The 21,940-nt window shown below is 46.1% G+C and overlaps 1 protein-coding gene across 4 annotated transcripts in view; it reads right to left on the bottom strand.

The window, feature by feature from the left end:
- Positions 1 to 5,126: 5,126 nt before the first annotated feature.
- The window catches only part of LOC130125941 (apoptosis-stimulating of p53 protein 1-like), a 119,087-nt gene continuing 102,273 nt past the window's right edge, over positions 5,127 to 21,940 (bottom strand). For 3 of the 4 annotated variants that reach the window (XM_056295305.1, XM_056295306.1, XM_056295304.1), the window contains 6 exons: positions 20,545 to 20,909; positions 20,122 to 20,259; positions 18,569 to 18,702; positions 18,024 to 18,190; positions 9,317 to 9,516; positions 5,127 to 6,824 (listed from right to left, as the gene is read on the bottom strand). In XM_056295305.1, the coding sequence (XP_056151280.1) occupies positions 6,783 to 6,824; positions 9,317 to 9,516; positions 18,024 to 18,190; positions 18,569 to 18,702; positions 20,122 to 20,259; positions 20,545 to 20,909 (1,046 nt within the window). In that variant the 3' untranslated portion in view covers positions 5,127 to 6,782. Of the gene's footprint in view, positions 6,825 to 9,316; positions 9,517 to 17,515; positions 17,726 to 18,023; positions 18,191 to 18,568; positions 18,703 to 20,121; positions 20,260 to 20,544; positions 20,910 to 21,940 lie in introns of those variants that run through there. The other variant, XR_008811699.1, reaches the window with a different exon arrangement.

The raw sequence follows: 21,940 nt of genomic DNA on the forward strand, positions 1-21,940 counted from the left end.
GTTCTGTCGACACACTTGTAAGCTGTCAGTCATGAAGGGGCGGAGTGTGCGGCTGCCAGAGGAGTAGATAAGACACCGTGAGACCGTCATCTTGAGCTGTGTAGGGATCGCAGCTATCCCCACGTCATAGGCCTTTCCAGAGGAGGATATTAACTATATGTCAAACACAACTCAGCATGATTCCATACATTGCCTCTGTCGTCCGTGATGTGTGTAATGCACCAAATACCCTTCCTCCACCCCTCTTCCCAAAACACGGAGTCCCCCTTAAACAGGACACAGCTCTTATTCCAAGTTGGAACTAGAAGAAGGAGAAGGAGAAGACGAAGACGAAGAGGAAGAAGTAGAAGAAGAAGAAGAAGAAGAAGAAGAAGAAGGAGAAAGAGGAGAAGAAGAAGTAGAAGAAGAAGAAGTAGAAGAAGAGAGAGAGAGAGAGAAAGAGAGCGAGAGAGAGAGAGAGGAGAGAGAGAGCGAGAGAGAGAGAGAGAGAGAGAGAGAGAGAGAGAGAGAGAGAGAGAGAGAGAGAGAGAGAGAGAGAGAGAGAGAGAGAGAGAGAGAGAGAGAGAGAGCGAGGGAGACAGAGAGAGAGAGGAGAGAGGGAGACAGAGAGAGAGGAGAGAGAGAGCGAGAGAGAGAGAGGGAGACAGAGAGAGAGAGGAGAGAGGGAGACAGAGAGAGAGGAGAGAGAGAGGGAGACAGAGAGAGAGGGAGAGAGAGAGGGAGAGCGAGAGAGAGAGAGAGAGAGAGAGAGAGAGAGAGGGAGACAGAGAGAGAGGAGAGAGAGAGAGAGCGAGAGAGAGAGAGGGAGACAGAGAGAGGAGAGAGGGAGGGAGAGCGAGAGAGAGAGAGAGAGAGAGGGAGACAGAGAGAGAGGGAGACAGAGAGAGAGGAGAGAGAGAGCGAGAGAGAGAGAGGGAGACAGAGAGAGGAGAGATAGAGAGAGCGAGAGAGAGAGAGAGAGGGAGACAGAGAGAGAGGGAGACAGAGAGAGAGGAGAGAGAGAGAGCGAGAGAGAGAGAGGGAGACAGAGAGAGGAGAGATAGAGAGAGCGAGAGAGAGAGAGGGAGACAGAGAGAGGAGAGAGGGAGGGAGAGCGAGAGAGAGAGAGAGAGGGAGACAGAGAGAGAGGAGAGAGAGAGAGAGAGAGAGAGAGAGGGAGACAGAGAGAGAGGAGAGAGAGAGAGCGAGAGAGAGAGAGAGGGAGACAGAGAGAGGAGAGAGGGAGGGAGAGCGAGAGAGAGAGAGAGGGAGACAGAGAGAGAGGAGAGAGAGAGAGAGAGAGAGAGAGAGAGAGAGAGAGAGAGAGAGAGAGGGAGAGAGCGAGAGAGAGAGAGAGAGGGAGACAGAGAGAGGAGAGAGGGAGGGAGAGCGAGAGAGAGAGAGAGAGGGAGACAGAGAGAGAGGAGGGAGAGAGAGAGAGAGAGAGAGAGAGAGAGAGAGAGAGAGCGAGAGAGAGAGAGAGAGAGTCCCCTGGTTACCGTTGGGCTTTCCCGTTGTCGACGTAGGGCGCCGTAAATAAACACATCATAATTAAAAACGTGTTGATGCTCTGGTAACATAAAACGAGGGGAGTGCAGCGTATAGCCCACGCCGGCACACTAAGGGACTACTTTCTGTTGTAGTAACACGTTGCATGCGCTATGAGGCGCGGATTGGTCTGTTCTGTTACGTTACGTCGCATGGCAACGAGTAAAGAACCGGGAAACGTAGTTCCCTCCTGCGGCGTTTTGCCTTATGACGTAGTTGTGTGAATAAGCCACACACACAGCAGGTATAATATATCATTATAATGTATGAATTATAATTAAGCAGTATGAGCACGGCTGTGATCCGGGGCCGTGCTGATATTCGGCATAGCAGCACGACCTCGAGTGTGATGTTGCTTTTATGCAACAGTTCTGCAATCGCCATTTATTAATTAACAGTAATGAGCGACGACAGATTTGTTTGTTTATTTAACCATTTATTTAGCTCCGCCAACAAATAGTTCCACAACTGCGCTCTTGAACTTGGACCGTTGCCAGGCAACCTGAAGACAAAACATGTTCCTGTGCACAGCTTGCCACTTTGTACAGGGCTGCACAATCTGATATTGATAACGACCGTTAATGGAGCCTAATTAACGGTTATTAGTAGAACACCTGGGCGGCGGAGTGATACATATAGTTAACAGTCCCAGTGCTGTTATACTGGATATCAGCACTCATGGAAGGCCTCTCGTCCAATCACATGACCTGGTTGGAACAACCTGTTGTATCTACTCCTGTATTGTCACAATGTGTGTGTGGTGTGTGGCGTGTGTCTGCGTGAGAGTCTATAAACGGCCGAACTAAAGCACTTGGGGCCTTGATTCTTTTTGGAGGTTATTGGGGATGATCAGGGGCACCTATAAAAAATAGCAGAACATTAAAATTATGCATAAATATGCAAAATATGCATTTTTCTAAAAATGGCTACAACCACTTTTCTCGGCATTTCAGGTGATTCTGAGCATCTTTGATTTTTTTTCACCTATATATAAAAAAATTTTCTGGGACTTAGAAATGTTTTGGCATTATGCAAAATATATGCATTTTTGCAAAAATGCACTTATGGTCCTCATTTTTTTCGGAGGTGGTAGGTATTGGTCCAGAGAGGACCACAAAAATAGCAGAAACTTAAAATAATTATAATAATTATGCATAATTATGCAAAATACGCATTTTCTAAAAATGGCTAAAAGCCACTTTACTGGGCATTTCAGATGCTTCTGAGCATTCGGGGGGAGGGAGTTGGAGTGGGTTGGGGGGGTTTAGGGGCAGGGGGAAGGCGGTTAGCTGGCAGGATGAAGGGGAGGGAGATTTAGACGGGTGGAGAACCAAACCGCTACATTGTAGCGGGGCTCTTCTAGTAACTGTGTATAATCGTTGCGCGTCTCCCCTGTTGACACTTTAAACATTTGCTTTGGGTGATCGGGTCACAAGTGGACAGCGAGACACGTCGCCGTTTACACCTGTGTCGGTCATGCGTCTGTCTCCACATGCGTCCTGATGACCGCTTGTGATCAGATTTCGTTACTCCGAAGAAGAAGAAGAAGAAGAAGAAGAAGGATTTCCTGTTACGTCCTTGTCGGGGACACATCAGGACGCATTAGCGTTTACACTGCAAAAGATATGTGGTCAAATGCGTCCCAGACCACCTCGGCAAGTGGTTTCAGTAACCGGTTCACAAAACGGTTTTGGTGGTCGTTTACACTTGTATTAAGCGCCGTCCACTTGTGATCCGATCGCAACCCCCCCCCCCCCAGAAAAACGCATTTTAAAACCAAGTGTAAACGGGGTCAATTGTGTGGTTATTGTAAAGCTGTCACTGCTTGTCTTCTGTCCTGGAGAAGGGGTTCCCCCCTCTGGTGCTCTGCCTTTGCCTCTCTGGACACTAGAGAATGAATCCCAGCGCACAGCTTTGGTGCCCTGCGTCTGCAGGGACTATAGCATCTTTATTGTTGAACAGTGAAACCTCCGAGTAACAGGGTGCATAAACACAGTCATGGTGTACACTCTTCAAAACAATGTGCCATTCTCACACCGGACATTCGCTTCTTGTGTTGTACTCTGCAAATGGTGAAGGTGTGTTACCGAAAACAACACGGCACATCAAGACGTGTCTTTGTTCCCAACCTGGGCAAACAGCCGTGTTGGAAACGAGGCTTTGTGTGGAGCAGAACAACCCGTCCTGTGAGTCACACCAGCGTCACAACACAACCCGAAGGAACAGAAACTTAACAAGTGTTGCTCTTTTCAAGGAGCAACAGTAACAACGATAAATACCAACGGCGTGAATTTGAATACAATAAAACTGGTGATAAAATGCTTTTTACAAACTATTAGAGGTAAACTATGTAAAAATGAACAAAACAACCAAAAAACTCAGCAGAGAGAAACAACCAAAAAACTCAGCAGAGAGGTTCATAGATAGCTTGACGTGGTAGATAATGGTAATACTTTTCACACTGTGACCTTGACCCAGGTTTGTCATCGGACCTAAACCCATTGATCGAGTCCCCTTTAATGCAACACGAGTCAGCCCGGCGGTTAGTGTCACTGTGTGCATGTTTCTGGCAGGTTCACATTTGCTGCCAACAGCTCGTTCAGAGTGGTGGAAGAAACAATCAATGCAGCTATGATGTTTAATATATTACACGACGTTCATCATGTTTTCTTACACCAGAGGACCACAGGTACAATGCAAAAGACGGCATGCATATTGTATCTGACGAGATTAGTCAAAAACTGCGCTGGAGCAATCAGCTCTTCAATACAACCCCAAATGGGACACTTGAGTTGGTCAAACCAAGTCTCGTTGGCACAGGAATTAAAATGTTCTCGAATGCCGACGTCCTCCTGACTACGGATCCTAACCCGAGGAAGGGTATCTCAGTTATTTGTGGGGTCCACGGGCTCAGCCGATCCACGCCTCCCTACTCAAACTTGAAACAAAAATATGCCTGGTACAGACCTATCTGATGAACAGTGGGACCATATTCTAGACCTGGACCCTTCCTCCTCCGATGTGCCCGTCGTGGGCTAATTCAATGCAAAATCCACCGTATGAATGCCAGACTGGCCCCAATATGTCCTAATGTCAGTGACGCCTGCAATCAGTGCAAACAACTCCCCGCTAAGCTCATCCGCACGTTCTGGTATCGTCCCAAGTTAAGAAACTTCTAGCCGGCCTTGTGATGTGATCTTTGCCCTCAGCTCTTGATGTGTCAGCGCTGGTGCGCCACCTGACACCAGCCTCTCTGTTGCCACGCGGTGACCCTGGCCTTCGTCACTTTACTGGCCGGACATTTGATTCTCCCGGCATGGAAGCTCACGTCTCCCCCCCGCACACAATCGATGGATCAAGGACGTCGGGAAGTTCTAAATGATATGAAACTCGAGAAACTTAGGGCTCGGTACAAACACTCCAGGAAACGGGCAACCCTAACCCTAACCCTAACCTAACCTAACCCTAACCCAACCCTAACCCTAACCCTAACCCTACCCTAACCTAACCCTAACCCTAACCCTATATTGACCTGCTCACAACTTCACCAGACACAGAAGAGGGTTGACCCCCCCCCCCCCCCCCGGCCCATCGCCTTGGCGCCGTGTTCGCTTAACTGGCATCATGAGGCGGATTACACGGGGAAGTGCCAGACTCCAATGTGACATCTCCGTTAGTGTTGGATGACATGACAGACATCAGGCTAGCACAATACCAAAGCCCTGATTAAAAGACTCCAAATGTGTTTAAGCGTCGTGGTCTCCATGATAGAAAATGAATGAAGGTGAACGACCGCTCGGCCGATCACTTTCCTTCATGAAACAATGGCAAGAAAACATCTCAGCCATGGCAAACGTTTCACCGTAGCTCCTGAGGGGATTTCCTGCTGTGGCTGTGACGAATCCTCCTCTTGTATTTTCACAACAGAGCTTTAACGCCGGATTCCATGGCACCTCCGTGTCTAATCCCCCTCATCATATCAGTTAAACAAACATGCCACCGAGGTGAATAAAGCGAATTGTCCTTTTCAGACTCCTCTTCTATCCTTTTTCTGACCACCTCTGTGTCTCGTGGCCTGCATTGGGGCAGGAAGGGGTGAGGGGAAGGTTTGGAAATGCTCTAGATATGTTTTGTTTTGTTTCACTTCGTACTGCTTGTACGGTAGTGAGTATCGAAAGACTAGAAGAGCGATAAGAAGACTGGGGAAAAACTGTTCTCCGATGCCCTGGGCCAGGTATTGTGTGAAATCAATACAAAGTGAAGTTTTCATACAGAGATGATATCCACTCAGACGCATCACTTGACCCCTGCTCCTCTCTCCCGTTACTAAACCATGGTACGGCGGTAATTTGGCTCGACTAATTGACGTTCATTTCCCATTTCCATTTCAACTTTCTCTCCTCCCCTCTCTTCCTTCCCCCCGCCTCTCAAAAGCACTTTCATAACCCTCTCATTTCCAACATGGCTGAAGACATTCTCTGCTGACTGCATTCGACTGGAATCCGGCGCAGCTAAACACACGTACGACACTGCTATGTTTACGCCATCCTCTCTCTCTTCTCTCTAATTCAACTCCGATTTCAGACCGTTGCTCACCCTTCCTTTCACTCGACTTGGTCGGCAAACTAGCTTCTATTTCACATCATCTCAGTTGTCTCAACTTCACATCAGCGGACCCTTCTGAGAATTACAGGAACCACACGTGGAAAGTGTCTCGTGAACATGCGCCGTGTCGGTCGACACCGCGGACGCTCATCTGGTTTTTCGAGCCGACTGAACTGATTTCGTGCACGACGCTGTATCGAAATGCTGTTATGTGAGGATGTTCTAGATGTTTTCCATTCTGTGTCAAGTCTGATCAAGTGTGATGAATGAATTGGTGAAAGCTGCTTTTACAGTTTTTCCGTATGAAGAGAGCGGTGTGACGAAACACAAGGAAAAAAAAATGTTGCTTCAACAGAACTGGTGCGAGGTGCTGTGGAAACATAACCCCCGTCATTGAAATGATGTTAAACAAAGACAAACTCTCCCTGACAGCTTCCATATATGACCTCTTTACCTCCCCATTCCCACGCGTCTTCTTTTATCCCTCCCCTACCGATTTTCCCTTCCTCTGCTTTCTCGTCAACGCCCCGCTTTCTTTCTCGCCTTCTTTCTTGGTGCGCGAGAGAAATCGATGTTGCGACCCGACATTGTCGTTCCTCATCTTCTGGTGCACAGCTCGGTGATTTTGCACTGGCGTGTCGGTCTGCACTCTATGCCAGTGAGCGTTGTCTGGGTTTGATCCTTGGATACAGCTGGACAAACAGAGAGAGAGAGAGGGGAGGGGGAGGGCACGGTCACTACATCATGTGAACATGATTTTCACGTTTCTTTGGGATCTTGAAAACAGACTAGCACGTTCTGTAAGAGCACATCTGCCACACAGGGTACCAGTGACACTTGACACTCAGCAGGAATGCATTCATCAAGTGTATTGGCTGCACAGGAACCTCTCTTGGAGGCACTAACACCAACAACTCACATCAACTCAATACATACAGACACACAGGGATAACAGGTCCTCATATGTAGGGCAGCGTGACAGTGCTGGATGTCATGTGGAGTATACAGGCGACTCTGCACATACACATTTAGCAGCAACTCGTCCATCTTTCTGTATTCCGACGGCATGGCACAGGTTATGGTAGCAGCTGTTAGGGTGGAGTTTAGGTGGGCGTCCAGCAATTCACTGGATCAGTGGGCAATACATAGTATTCAGTTGTACTTTGTTGGCAAAAGACAGAATAAAGGACAAAATATGTAGTTTTAAACGAATGAAGGGAAAGGAGAAAGAAAAACTTGGTTTTTCTTCCCATGAATCCTCGTAGGACTTCAGCGGCATTGGGGACAAAAACCTGTGCAAACCATCATTGGCGCAATGCTGGATTATTATAGAAGGGCGTTGGACGTCCACTGTCCTATCCAGGCAGCCCACGTGCACCTTCTCCTCACCCCCCCCCTACATTAATTATAGGAGATTCTATAACCAGGAACATCTGCTTCTTAAACGCAACCACGCACTGTTTCCCTGAAGCCCCGGTCCCTGTCACCCTGGATAAACTCACTGATCTACTGCCCTCACTCCCGACCCCTATTGAAAGAATAATGGTTCATGTGGGGGCAAATGACACAACCCATCAGAAGTCTGAGTGCACCAAAAACGATTTTACCCTCCTTTTTAACATTTTGAAAAACGGCGAACTCTGTTTTTTAAATCAGGCCCCAGCAGGGGTGCTGCCAGGCAAGAATATGACTGAGCGCCCTTTATTTATTTAATTCATCGAATAATTATTCTACTATTTTCCTGACTTCTCCAAACATTAAACCCCCTTCCTCTACCTTCATCCCATGCTACCACTTTGCCCAACAATCCCCTCATCAACAGCTTCTCCAATAAGGGGCCCATCTTCTTAGTTTGACAAATTCACATATAAAATGCTCTTGACAAAGAGGCATGTGATACCACCGTAGCCCAGACTGAACCTGTGGGCTCTTTCCTGTGGATCGCGAATCAGAGAGGTCTTCGACAAGATCTGGCCATATGCCGTTGGGTAATCGAGTGGGATAATTATTTTTCTTTTCAATATTTTTTGAGCACCGTTGTGGCGCCCCCTCTAGTCTGGCGCCCTTAGAATCTTCATAACATTATACCCACTTACGGTACCACTGGGCCCCAGCCCCAGTCTCCGTTGTGGAGCTGGCCGTTTTAGTAGAATCCTCAGCCTTCACACTTGGCTTCAGTCCGCCAGCAGGAGAGAGAGAAAGTGGGCAGCCGCCGTGCAGCACCCGGGGACCAACTCCAGTTTGTCTTGCCATGCCTTGCTCAGGGGCACAGATGGGAGTACTAACCCTAACATGTACGTCTTTTTGATGGTGGGGGAAACCGGAGTACCCAGAGAAAGCCCACCGCAGACACGGGGAGAACATGCAAACTCCACACAGAGGACGACCTGGGACGACCCCCAAGGCTGGACACCCCAAGGGTTCGAACCCAGGGCTCACAACATGGGCTTTTATTGACAATTTCAACTTGTTTTGGGCTTGTTTCTTTCTTTTCAAAAGAGATGGGATCCATTCCAAATAGACAAACGCTATCAGTGAACTTGCAGCATGCGGTGCAGCTCCTCCCGTGTGACTGACTGTGTACATCTCACAAACACACACACACACACACACACACACACACACCCCGGATCCTCCCTCTTCCTCACCATCCTGTTTTCCATTGTTTGCTTTTTTTGTGCCTTTGCTCACCTCTGTTTGTTTGCTTTTGTTTTTGTTGCATTGATTTTTGGTCATGTGCAGCGCATTGAGCTACAGCCACTGTGTTAAATGTGCTATATGAATAAAGACTGATTGATAGGTAGACAGATTGATTGATTGATTGATTGATTGAAGAGACTAACAGCAATAACAGCAGCAGGTCAAGAATTCAAAACTCATTACTTAAACACAACAGGAGAGTTTGTGCATGAAAGTTGGCTGATTAAACTCCCAATACAAACCAATAAAGACAGAAACAGCTAGAAGCTAGACGTGCCCTTTGCTCTTGATGTTTAAAGACCCTTTTAGTGGTACAGTACGTCAAAGACACATTCAGAGACCTCTCCCACAATACGACAAGTGTTTTGTGGAGAAAACAGTGACCTCAAAATGTTAAAGCACTCAAGCCTACTGAGTATTCTGTAATGTACGTATTTTCGCAGGTATGTGCGGGCTAAAACAAACGTGCTGTACGTTTTCTCACCCCTAGCAGATTCCTGGGTACATATCCCTCACGGTCGTTGAGTCGAGCCCACCACCATTCTGTCTCTGTGTCATCGGAGCGACGCAGCACGGAGAGCGCGTCGCCCTCGCTGAAGGACAACTCATCGGCTTGCTGGGAAGTGTAGTCCCAGAGAGCGTAGACCGAACCTTTGTTCATTACACCCAACTTCTCCTGTACACCTGTGAGACAGAAAGAAATGGGTCCATATCAATAAATCAACCCATCAAGCTCTTTGTGCACAGATATTCTTATGTCTTTAGGTGTTTAGGCAGTTATGTTTTTTGACATTTTGGCTCCATACCTCCAGTGGTTTGCATGTGAAATGGAAAGATGGCTGTGAGATCACAGTGCATATTGTCAGCTTTGACTTGAAAGGAATTTGAACCATATTTAATCAACAGTTAAAAAACTACAGTCCTTTTCATACACGCAGCCCCCAATTTCAGATTGCTAATACAATAATCATGTTTAGCAGTTTTGTGTAATGCCGGGATCAGACTACATGATATTCTTGTCTTTCACAATGGCCACCGTGTCAGATTAGGCAATCATAGTGCCATAAACCTTTGCCGCAGGAGACTGGTAACACTAAAGGCGACAGGCACAGGCGTAAGTCCATGAATACTGGGATGGCATCCAGAGCTTTACCCGTGCCCTTGTCCACAGGGTTAGTGGTGGTGTCAGGAAGGGCATTCGATGTAAAATTCTTTCAAATCATTACACAGATTGACAAGAGCAGGAATGACATACTGGATCAGTTGAGATCTGGGTTAACAATGACCACCATTGGTGCTGTGCCCTCACAGGGTACTGATGGGAACTAAGCGCTTGTTGGGGAACGTAGGAAAAGATGGAGGAGAGGAGGGGGTACAAGCAAGACAGAAAAGAGAGAAGAGACAACTGAAGAAGAAAGACTCTAGAATGGCCACACTTAATGTTGGGACAATGACAAGCAGAGGGAGAGAAACAGCAGCCATGATGACCAGCAGAAGAATACAAGCGATGTGTGTTCAGGAGACAAAGTGGAAAAGAGGGAAGGCAAGAGAGACTGGAGGAGATTATGAGATACTACCATGGGACAGACAGTGAAAGGACTGGTGTGGGAATAATCCTAGACAGAGAGCTACAACACAGTCATAGAAGTAAAGAGGGAACAGGATAGACTGATTTGGATGAGGTTGGATTTGTGTGGACATCTGGCCAATATAATAAGTTCGTATGCACCACAGGTGGGCTGCGATGAGGAAGAAACGGTGAATTTCTGGAGACAACTGTAATGGCAGGCATACCAGGGGGCGAAAGAGTTTTTATTGGAGCATGGAGCAGACTTGAATGGACAAATGGGAGAAGAAAATGGTGGCGATGAGTTTGGAGTGAGAAATGCAGGTGGGGAGGTGATAGTTGATTTTGCTACAAGGAATGATATGAATATATTTAATACATATTTCAAAAAGAGGGAAGATCAGACAGCAGCCTACAAGAGTGGAGGCAGACTACACAGACAGACTACATTTTATGCAGAAAGCAGCACTTGAGGGAAGCAGTAAATTGTTAAGTTATATAAAGCGAGTGTGTAGCAAAACAACACAGACCACTGATCTGCCAAATGAAGACAAGAAGCAAACTCAGAGTACAAAGACCAGCAGCATGGAAGATTTAATGAGGGAGCTGAAAGAGGAACCTTGTAGAGAGAGCTTCAGGATGAAGATAAGAGAGCTGTTGGGAGATAGGTTGCCACTAGACTGGGACAGAACAGCGGAAGGACTAAGGGAAACAGGCAGGCGAGCGCTAGGAGAATCTCAAGGGGGTGAAAAGAGGGGACAGGGAAGTTGGTGGTGGGAGGAAGAAGTGCAGCACTGCATAAAGGAGACAAAGTTGGCCAAAATGAAGCTGGACAAAAATGAGAATGAGCAAAAAAAGAATGAATACAAGAATGCTAAGAAAGAAACTAAGAGAGCAGTAGTGATAGTAAGGGTAAGAGCACACGAGGACCTATACAAAAGACTAGATACCAAGGAAGGACAGAAGGATATACTATATAGAACAGCCTCACAGAGAGACAGAGCAAGCAAGGATGTGGAACAAGTAAAACTGATCAAGGATGCGGATGGAAGAGTACTGTCGAAAGATGGGGATATTTTACAGAGATGGAGGGATTATTCCGCGCACTAAATGAATGAAGAGAATAACAGAGAAAGAAGGACAGATGAACCACCAAGGAATGAAGACGATGTGGGAGAGATTATAAGGGATGAGGTGATAAAAGTGTTGCAACGAATGAAAAATGGAAAAGTTATGGGACCAGACAATACAAATAAGACCAGCAGAAGTCTGGAAATGCTTAGGCGATACTGACAAGAGTTCCTGACTAGACCCTTCAACAACATCATATAGACTGGGAAAATGCCAGATGAGTGGAGAAAAAGTATATTGATACCAATTTACAAGAAAAAAAGTGATGCTCAAAGTTGCAACAACTACAGAGGGATAAAATGATGGGACATACAATTAAGTTATGGGAGAGAGTGATTGAAGTGAGACTTAGGAAAGAAGTGACTATAGGGAAAGAGCAATTTGGGTTCACGCCTGGAAGAAGTATCACAGATGCGATATTTATACTAAGGACCTTAGCTGAAAAATACATTGAAGGACAGAAAGAATTGCATTGCATATTTATTGATTTGGAGAAGGCATATGACAGAGTAATGAGAGAGGAGTTGTGGTGTTGCCTGAGAGGGAAGGGAGTGGCAGAAAATTACATCAGCATAACTCAGGACATGTACAGGGACCGTAAGACGGTAGTTCGATGTGCAGTGAGAACACGTGAGTTTGAGGCAAAGGTGGGACTGTATCAAGGATCGGCGTTGAGCCCTTTCCTGTCTGTGATACTGATGGACAGCCTTACAGAACATCTTAAGAAAGCCACCATGGAGCATGATGCTTGCTGATGACACCATGCTGGCAAATGAGGGCAAGGGAAGGTTGGAGAAAGATCTTGAAGATTGAAGAGAAGCACTAGAGATCAGAGGACTAAAGATCAGCAGAACAAAGAATGAGTACCTGTGTATAAATAAGCAAGTGGAGAGTTCAGGATTGACCTTACATTACAGTCATTTAGCTGACGCTTTTATCAAAAGCAACTTACAATAAGTATATTTAATGTAGGAAATCAGGAGAACTACTAGTCATCAGAGGTCATAAGTGCATCTAAACAAGCATCTAAGAGCAAAACCAGTGCTAAAGTAAAAGTGCAAGAAAGAGTTTTTTTTAATGAGTGAATACAATAAGTGCTAAGAACAAGTAACAGGGTAGGAGTTCTTAAAGAGGTGAGTTTTCAACCTGCGCTGAAAGATGGGCAGCGACTCCGCTGTCCTGATATAAGTGGGGAGTTCATTCCACCACTGTGGGGCCAGGACAGAAAAGAGCCGTGACCGGGTCGATCAGCAGCAGGGGCCTCTGAGCAACAGGGCAACGATGCGTCCCGAGGCAGCAGAGCGAAGTGGTCGGGCGGGGTTGTAGGGCTTGACCATGGCCTGGAGATAGGAAGGAGCTGTTCCTTTTGCTGCCCTGTAGGCTAGCACCAGAGTCTTAAACTGGATGCGAGCAGCTACTGGGAGCCAGTGTAGGGACATGAGAAGGGGAGTTGTGTGGGAGAACTTAGGGCAGTTGAACACCAGATGAGCTGCAGCTTTCTGAACAAGCTCCAGAGGTCCGATGGCCAACGCCGGGGCGCCAGCAAGGAGGGAGTTGCCGTAGTCCAGCCAGGAGATGACCAGTGCCTGGATGAGCACCTGTGCCGTCTCGTCGGTGAGGAATGGGCGAATCCTCCTGATGTTATAGAGAAATCTGCAGGAGGGAGCAACCAATGCAATGTTTGCAGCAAACGACAGTTGGTCATCCAGGATCACACCCAGATTCCTCACAGTCCAAGTTGGCGTCACCAAGGTGTTGTCAATGGTGATGGCCGGGTCTCGGTGCGGGCAACCTTTCCCCGGGAGGAACATCAGCTCTGTCTTGTCCAGATTGTGCTTCAGGTGGTGTGTCACCATCCACTCCGAGACGTCAGTCAAGCACGCAGCAATGCGTGTCTCTACTTGTGTGTCAGAGGGAGGAAAGGACAAGATCAGCTCGGTGTCATCGGCATAACAATGGTAAGAGAAGTCATGCGAGGGAATAACAGAACCCAGGGATGTCATGTACAGGGAGAACAGGAGAGGACCCAGAACCGAACCCTGTGGAACGCCTGTAGTCAGTCCGCGAGGCTCCGACACAGATCTCCGCCATGTCACCTGGTAGGAGCGACCCGTCAGGTAGGTTGCAAACATTGAGAGTGCAGAACCTGTGACACCCACCCCCTTGAGGGTAGAGAGGAGGATCTGGTGGTTCACTGTGTTGAACGCAGCTGACAGGTCCAGGAGTATCAGGACAGAGGAGAGAGAGTTTGCTCTCGCAGAGTGCAGCACTTCTGTCACTGCAAGGAGGGCCGTCTCTGACGAGTGACCCACCCTGAACCCAGACTGGTTGGGGTCCAGGAGGTTGTTCTGGTGGAGGTACAAAGAAAGTTGGTTAAAGACAGCACGTTCGAAAGTTTTGGATAGAAGGGTAGAAGGAAAACCGGTCTGTAGTTTTTGACGTCAGAGGGGTTAAGTGATGGTTTCTTGAGAAGGGGGTGACTCTAGCAGTCTTGAAGGCAGATGGAAAGCATCCTGCCTGGAGGGAGGTGTTGATGAGGTGGGTTAGATAGGGAAGGAGTTCAGGTGCTATAGACTGAAGAAGAGGGGAGGGGACCGGGTCAAGGGAGCATGTGGTGGGGTGACTGGATATGATGAGGTATAGAATCTTGTCGGGGGAGAGGGCAGCAAGGTGGGATAGGGTTGGACGTGGAGAGGTGAGGGAGGTGCAGAGGGTGAGATAGTGCAAGCAGCACTAACCGGGTGGTGAGAAAAGGAGGATCTGATGTCGTTTACCTTCTTGTCAAAGAAGTTAGCGAAGTCATTAAGGAGAAGGGAGGAAATAGGAGGAGGAGGTGGGGGTTGAAGAAGTGTAGAGAAGGTTTCAAAGAGTTTCTTAGGATTAGAGGCAGAGGACAGGATTTTAGAGCGACAGAAGGCAGCCTTAGCAGCAGAAAGGGAGGAGGAGAAAGTGGAAAGAAGAGATTGGAAGTTGAGAAGGTCCTCTGGGAGTTTGCCTTTTCTCCATTTGCACTCTGCCACTCTCAAGCTCCGTCTGTCAGTACGTACTGAGTCGGTCAGCCAAGGGGCAGGTGGAGTTGGGCGTGCAGGCCTGGAGGTGAGGGGACAGAGACTGTCCAGAGAAGAGGAGAGGGTAGAGAGAAGAAGATCAGCAGCAGTGTCAGGGGGTAGGAGAGAGAAAGATTCAGGTGTAGGGAGGATAGAGGTAACAGAGGAAGAAAGATCAGTGGCGGAGAAGTCTACGGGTTGAAAGCATGTGGGTAGGGGAAGGGGCTGAGGGGGGTGAAGAAAGGGAGAGAGAGTAAGACATGAAATAGTGGTCAGAGAGCTGGAGGGGAGTAACAAAGAGATTGGAAATAGGACAGTGTCTAGTAAAGATAAGGTCCAGCTGGTTGCCAGCCTTGTGGGTAGGAGGAGAGGGTGAGAGGTGAAGATCAAAGGAGAAGAGGAAAGAGAGAAGAGGATCTAGCTTGTTAGTGTGGATGTTGAAGTCACCGAGAAGGATAAGTGCAGAGTGATCAACAGGGAAGTGCAAGACAAGTGTGTCAAGCTCCTCCAGAAACTCACCAAGGGGGCCTGGTGGGCGGTACACAACCACGATGGTGAGTTTGACTGGATAAGAGACAGCAACAGCATGAAATTCAAAAGAGGGCAGAGAAAATTGTGGAATGGAAACAAGAGAGTATTTCCATTTCAGGGAGATTAGCAGGCCAGTACCACCACCCCACCTCTCAGCTCTGGGAGTGTGAGAAAAAGAGTACACATCAGACAGAGCTGCGGGTGTGGTAGTGTTTTCTGGCATGATCCAGGTCTCAGTTAGAGCAAGAAAGTTGAGGGAGAGCAAGGATGCGTAGCCTGAGATAAACTCAGCTTTTGGCACCGCAGACTGGCAATTCCAGAGCCCTCCCGTCACCACTTGCTCAACGTGACTGGAGAGAGTGGGATAGACGAGATTGGTGGGGTCACAGCGCCTAGGAGTGACCCAACGTCTATGCCAGCCCCGGAAAGAGGAAAGGACAGGAATGCGAAGGAAACACATAGTCTATATTAGGTACATAAAATACAGATGACTGACCGAATCTAAAAAGAGCAGTCCGTGCTTGACGAAGTCTTGGCTTGAAAAAGTCGCGCTTGCCTTTGTTCACTCTAGCCTTTGTTCAACCTGGACCTGTTTGCCCTCGGCTTGGAAGCTAACGCTTCCAAGTAGCAGCAGTGATTTAAAGAACACTGATTGCTAATTGTCTGCCAGGAGTGCAGGCCACACCCTGGCCACTTAACACCCAATTGGCCAAAGAGGTACACCGAAAATAGGCTTATTGACCACAAACTGGTCACTTATGTAAAACTCTATCAAACCTCACACAATACTATTAAAACTGCAAACAGCAAGTTACCAAGGAATATATTTATGAGCTAAAAGTCAAAACAGCTAGGCAACAAGAAATATTTAAGGACACACTAGGTGAAAAACAGCTACAGCTAGAATAAGTAAATAAGACAAGTAAGTAGATAGAATAAGACAGCTACACCTAGAATAAGATCCCACTAGGAACCAGCAGCAGATGTATAGAGAAAAGGACTAATACTCAAGCAGCTGGAATAAGATTAATAGCAACTTGTTAAGCAAGAAAGATGATACTTACTCTATTCTAGACAAACCAGCAATTCAGAATCACTCCAGAAGTTAAAATGCACACCAGATTGAAACTGAATCAGGCCTCACTTATAGATCCCTGTGATGCTCTGGCCACACCCTGGCCACTTAACACCCAATTGGCCAAAAGAGGTACTCTGAAAATAGGCCTATTGCCCAGAAACTGGTCACTTATGTAAAACTCTATCAAACCTCACACAATAATATTAAAACTGCAAACAGCAAGTTACCAAGGAATATATTTATAAGCTAGAAGGATAACTAAGACAAAACAGCTAGGCAACAAGAAATATTTAAGGACACACTAGGTGAAAAACAGCTACAGCTAGCATAAGTTAATAAGACAAGTAAGTAGATAGAATAAGACAGCTACACCTAGAATAAGATCCCACTAGGAACCAGCAGCAGATGTATAGAGAAAAGGACTAATACTCAAGCAGCTGGAATAAGACTAATAGCAAATAGAAGAAGATGATGTCCCAGAAGTTAATGAATTGAAGTACTTAGGATCAGCAATACTGACAAAAGGCAGTGGTGAGAAGGAAGTCAAGAAAAGGACAATCTGGGTGGAATTCATGGAGAAAGGTAACTGGAGTACTTTGTGACAAAAGAATGCCATTGAAGGTAAAGGGCAAGGTATACAAATGAATGGTCAGGACTGTCATGCTGTATGGTATGGAAGCAGTGACAACAACAGAGAGGCTAGAATCTACATTACAGGTAGCAGATAGGAACATGCTGCATTGGTCCTCGGGAGTGACCAGAAAAGACTGGAAGATCAGAGGAATGGAAGAGAAGTTGAGAGAGACAAGCTTGAGATGGTTTGGACATGTACAGAAAGGAGGCACAGACTATATAGGAAAGAAGGTATTGAACATGGAAATGCCTGGCTAATGAAAAAGAGGAAGACCAAGGAAAAGATGGAAAGACATAGAGGGGGACATGAGGAGGGTTGGACTGCGGGAGAAGGATCCGTCAAGACAGAAAGCTATGGAGGGCAGAAACCTGCTGTGGCAACCCCTGAGAAACAGGGAACAAGCTGAAAGAAGAAGAAGACTAGCAACACTACAAGAATGACCCCAACCAATCATAATATGCTGCCTCTGACAATCTTGTGCGAGTTCATAGGTTGTCAGGGAAGAGGGTAAAGAAATGGTCAGTTATCGCTAAAGACCCGCAATGTATGATGCTGGCAGTCTTGTGTTGCGAAAAGAAAAAACGTTTGTGGACACTGTTGCGGCTAGTGCTACTGGGGAATAATGACCTAGCATAGCTTAACCAGCTACTTGCCGTGTTGCTGAAGTGCCTCCGCTATTTCTTGCCAACATTTACCTTTTTTGACTCTGTCATGGTACTCCCTCAAGGAAACTTCAAAAGGCCTGCAGGGGTATTGTTGCCACTGCTCAACGAACATTTTCTTGGTTTCGTCATTCCACCTGACAGCAGCATCGCTTTCTCTTTGCCATGTTTACGTATGTGCACGAGACAGCTCTCTGTCATCTATTGGTCAACGTCAAGGAACACGTTGCAGGAGATGTCAGACTAGGCAGGAAAATACAAAAAATTCTGACATGCTAGACTTTTCATTGGAGTGTCATGAGGCATCCTAGATGTCACATCACTGTTCTTCATTTATGTCACACTACACGTGGTAAAGATGCCCATTCGTCGTTCCTAACATTCATAATCGGGCCCGACGCTAGAAATTTGTCGCCAATGACAAAATTGTGTCAAAATCAGGCTGAATTCATGTAGTCTGATCGTGGTTTAGGTTTGTGTTGACTGTTTGTCCAGATGTGCATTTGTCTGTATGCGTGTGTCGATCTATCCCTCCCCTCACCATAGAGGAACTGAGAACATTGCGTGTAGCCCTCCTCCATTTCTTCACATTTGTCTGCCGCTGTTTCAACGTCACTAATGGTGGTGGCAAAGATGGCTGCCCCTGACTCCACCAGTATCTTACAGAGGTGTACACTGTTACAGGAGGCAGCGCAGTGAAGCGGCGTCCTAGACGGCAGACAGGGAGAAGGAGAGACAGACAGAATGTGAAAACAGTATTCACACAGTATCCACAGTGTTGTTCCTCTTCTCAGTTCATTTACTGCTTGTTGTGCCCCCATGATATTATTACTGTGGGCAATGTCCCGTATTAATGGGCAAGTCTCATTTGTGGTTTGTTGCAGTCCCTTCACAGTCATCTATACTGGTGAGTGACACATCTCATATCCTTAAGGCACATCAAACATTTCTTCTGTGTTCCTTTGTGCATTTAAAGAAGGTGCAATATAAAATTATAGAGTAACATAATTAAGGGGAGACTGATACATAGGCAGGTAGACAGAAGGCTAGAAGGTAAGACAGGGTAAAAAAAACACTGGCACTGACCAGCCGTCACTGTCAGCTGCATTGACATTTACTCCAAAGTCCAGCAGGAACTTAACAATGTGATGATGGCCAGCGCAGACAGCATTATGAAGAGGAGTTATACCTTCATCATTAGGAGTACTGGGATTCTCGACCTGTGAGGAGAGCAGAGGTGAGCAAAGAGAAAACAGAAAATCAGAGGGGTTGAGACATAAGACACAGTGCACAGTGACTAAACTCTGGGAACTATAGCCAAGTTCTTTCTAGAGAAGGAGCAGTAGGGTGGGGCCCATAGTACTGTGACTGCGAGGAGTTAAATCTATTTGCTTCTATGTTTTATACGCAACATTTTTGTTGTGTTATGGTCTACATGACGTTAAGTATGTGATAAACTCAGTGCAGAAGTCAGGTTTCGCTGCATGATTTTGGATGGTCCTGATGCTGATCTACATGCTGGTATGATGCCGGGCGTGCTTAACCAAGTGCTACGTTCAAACTAAACTCGATGTGCAGAGTCGTCAATTCCAAAGGTACAGAAACAGAGTTGGCCAGGAGAAGAGGTCAGAAACCCCTTTTAGTGCTTTAGGTTGATTTTGCAGGTGTGATGATTGACAGAGATAGCTGGTTCACTTTTAAGGATCTTAACTGTTGCTTGTTTAAAACATACCAATCATCCCATTTCCACAACTCATACATATAGTCCCTGTGCCAAACTGTCAGAAAGTGTCATTCTCTCAATAACACCTTTGTAATAATGATCCTCTCCCCTGAAAATAGGACTGAGTAGAGTATAGAAAAATGCTTTTGCTTTTTGATGGTACCCTCCTGATTCTTAGTATGAATATCTTTAAAGTGTCAACTTTAAAACTACAAAATAATAGGTTCTTTAAAAAACAACAACCCAAATTACTTCTGGGACCGTTTCTATGGTCTAGTTTTATTTTGAAAACCTATTTTGCCACCTAGAATATCCTACTTTCTTGCATAAATAAATGTGCTCTCATTAAAGACACGTATCCAAAAGTAGCGCTTCAGAATCAGCACCAGATTGTACTTGAAATAAAAGTTATTTCCTGCTATAACCAGGCTAAACCGTCAAACATCTGCAGTAACACTTTTATGTTGCAGGGTGGCGCTGTGAAAATAAGGTGAATATGGACTGTCCTACTGTGTAATAAAAACCATAGTAAAGACAGCATGACATTTGATAATGACCTTATATTCTTGTTTAGCAGATGACTTCTGTTTATCCCCGTGACACAGGGATTCAAAATGCTTGTGTTTGGTCCAGTGTGACTTTATCCCATACAGTGTTTGATGTAAATTATATTTAACATCACATTATAATGAGAAAGAAGCAAACTAGAGACATAGAAAAGACCCTATTTTACTCATATTTTACTCAGTGATGTTCGCCCATCATAGTTCAGTTACATGTATTTTACTCAGTGATAGTTGTGTAATGAGGGGTTACTTCATCTGTGGCTTTGGTCCTGTAGATAAGCTAGTGCTGTATGAAGCTAATCTGTGTTAGAACGAGTTTTTACGCTGACTGTATAACATTTTATGTTTACCTCATAAATTATCCTCTGCACTAGGTCAAACTCTCCCTCTAGCGACGCATCCAATAGCAGTGCTAGGGGATTAAACTTGACTCTCAGCCCATGTCCTGTGCGTTCTGACGATGGCTTTTTCAGGTTGGTACGCTTCGCCTGGGTGAGGGGATGAGAAAGTGGGAGGAAAGGGAAAATTACGTATATGTTTTAAACCATATCTAACACACTTTTGTGTTTGCTAATTTGATGATGTATAATGATACACTCTGGAAGCAAACAAATAATCATATTTGTAGATTTCCAGAGGTCAGTGATGTTTGGGTAAAGTTATCGCTTGAACATATCAAACCTTAAGAGGTACCTATACATATTGTAGAGGGCCGATAGTGGGCCAGCATCGGCAATTTCATTGTCTTTGCTCTAACTGTTAAGTCCACCTACCTTAGGCGGGGCAGGAGAAATGGAGGTAGTGGGTGAAGGAGAGGAGGTGTGGCCTACAGGGCTGTGGGTGGGACTAGGACCCCTCTGGTTGTTATTGTTCTGGTCCTCCAGCTTTTCAGGTGCAGGGGGCGGGCTGGGCTGGACTGGTGGAGGCACACTTTCAGCTGCTCTTGCTTTCTCTGTCGCGTCATTGGCTGTTTCTTCGGAAACAAAAGGCGGAGACAGGCGATGGGCGTCTGTGTTCAGATTCTTACTTTCAGACTCCACGGCCGCCATAGTAGCATCTCTGTCTGTTGGTTCGACATTGGCTGAGTGGATGTTGTCCACATTGCCCAATAGGCAGTCAGGCTGGTAGAATGGGTTCCCTGGAAGGACAAAATATAAAATAGCTTTTATCTAACCAAACACTGCAGTTGAGAATAAAAGAATACAGGCTATAAGAGCTTGTTTCTTATCAGCTGTCAATCTTACATTGATTATAGAAATGAAGTTATACAGATGTCATCACTGATGTAGACTTTTCCAGGCAATCATTTGGTGTAAGAATCAATGATTTTGGCAATCAATAATACATTCTCTTTCAAAGTTCTTTTATTGGCTTTCACAAGTTACATAAATATGCAAAATAATAAAAACACCCCTCCCACCCCACAACGAACATGCCCTACCCCCTGCTGTCACTCGATAATGTTAAACTTGCTTTACCTCAAGCTGATGTGTGGCGAGTGTTCTGGTGCAAAATGGCTGCCGTGCATCACCCGCGTGGGTGCAACACATTGGTGGTGGTTGGAGGGAGTTTCCCCCTTCACTATGAAGCGCTTTGGGTGTCTAGTCCATTATTATTATTATTACTTTATAAAGGAACGTCCAACATGGTGTGCATGTATATCAAAGTGTACACAATGAATGACCATGGTTAATACAAGGCACTTAGTAATACGAAGTGAAAATGAGAAATGAAAAGCGTTGAAGTTATGCGGATATAAGTTAAGAGGTCAAGCGGAAGCAGCACATCCAGGCCTGAAATGTCAAAAACCATATCCACGTGTGTGTCAAGGGTCAAAACATGATAATTTCATTATTTACTCCTGCACCTGTGTGGAGGGTTCGTCAAAGAATGTCAAAAAAGATCTCCACACTTTAACAAACTTCTTTTCAGAACCCCACAGTGTATAACTGATTTTATCAAGCTTCAGGTTAGACAGCACATCCCCCTTCCACCTCAAAAGTATCAGGTGGTGTGCCAGGAGGGTAGTAAAGGCAATGACTTTATGGCCCCCCGCAAGTAGGGCCATAAAGTAACCCCCCCGCAGGTAACAGCATCCCCTCAGGAATAATTCCACACAGTGACATAAGAGGGGTTTGGATCCATTTTAACTGGGAAGACTATAGCGAG

This window comes from Lampris incognitus, chromosome 16 (genome assembly GCF_029633865.1).
Source record: "Lampris incognitus isolate fLamInc1 chromosome 16, fLamInc1.hap2, whole genome shotgun sequence".
In the NCBI taxonomy this organism is placed as follows: Eukaryota; Metazoa; Chordata; class Actinopteri; order Lampriformes; family Lampridae; genus Lampris; species Lampris incognitus.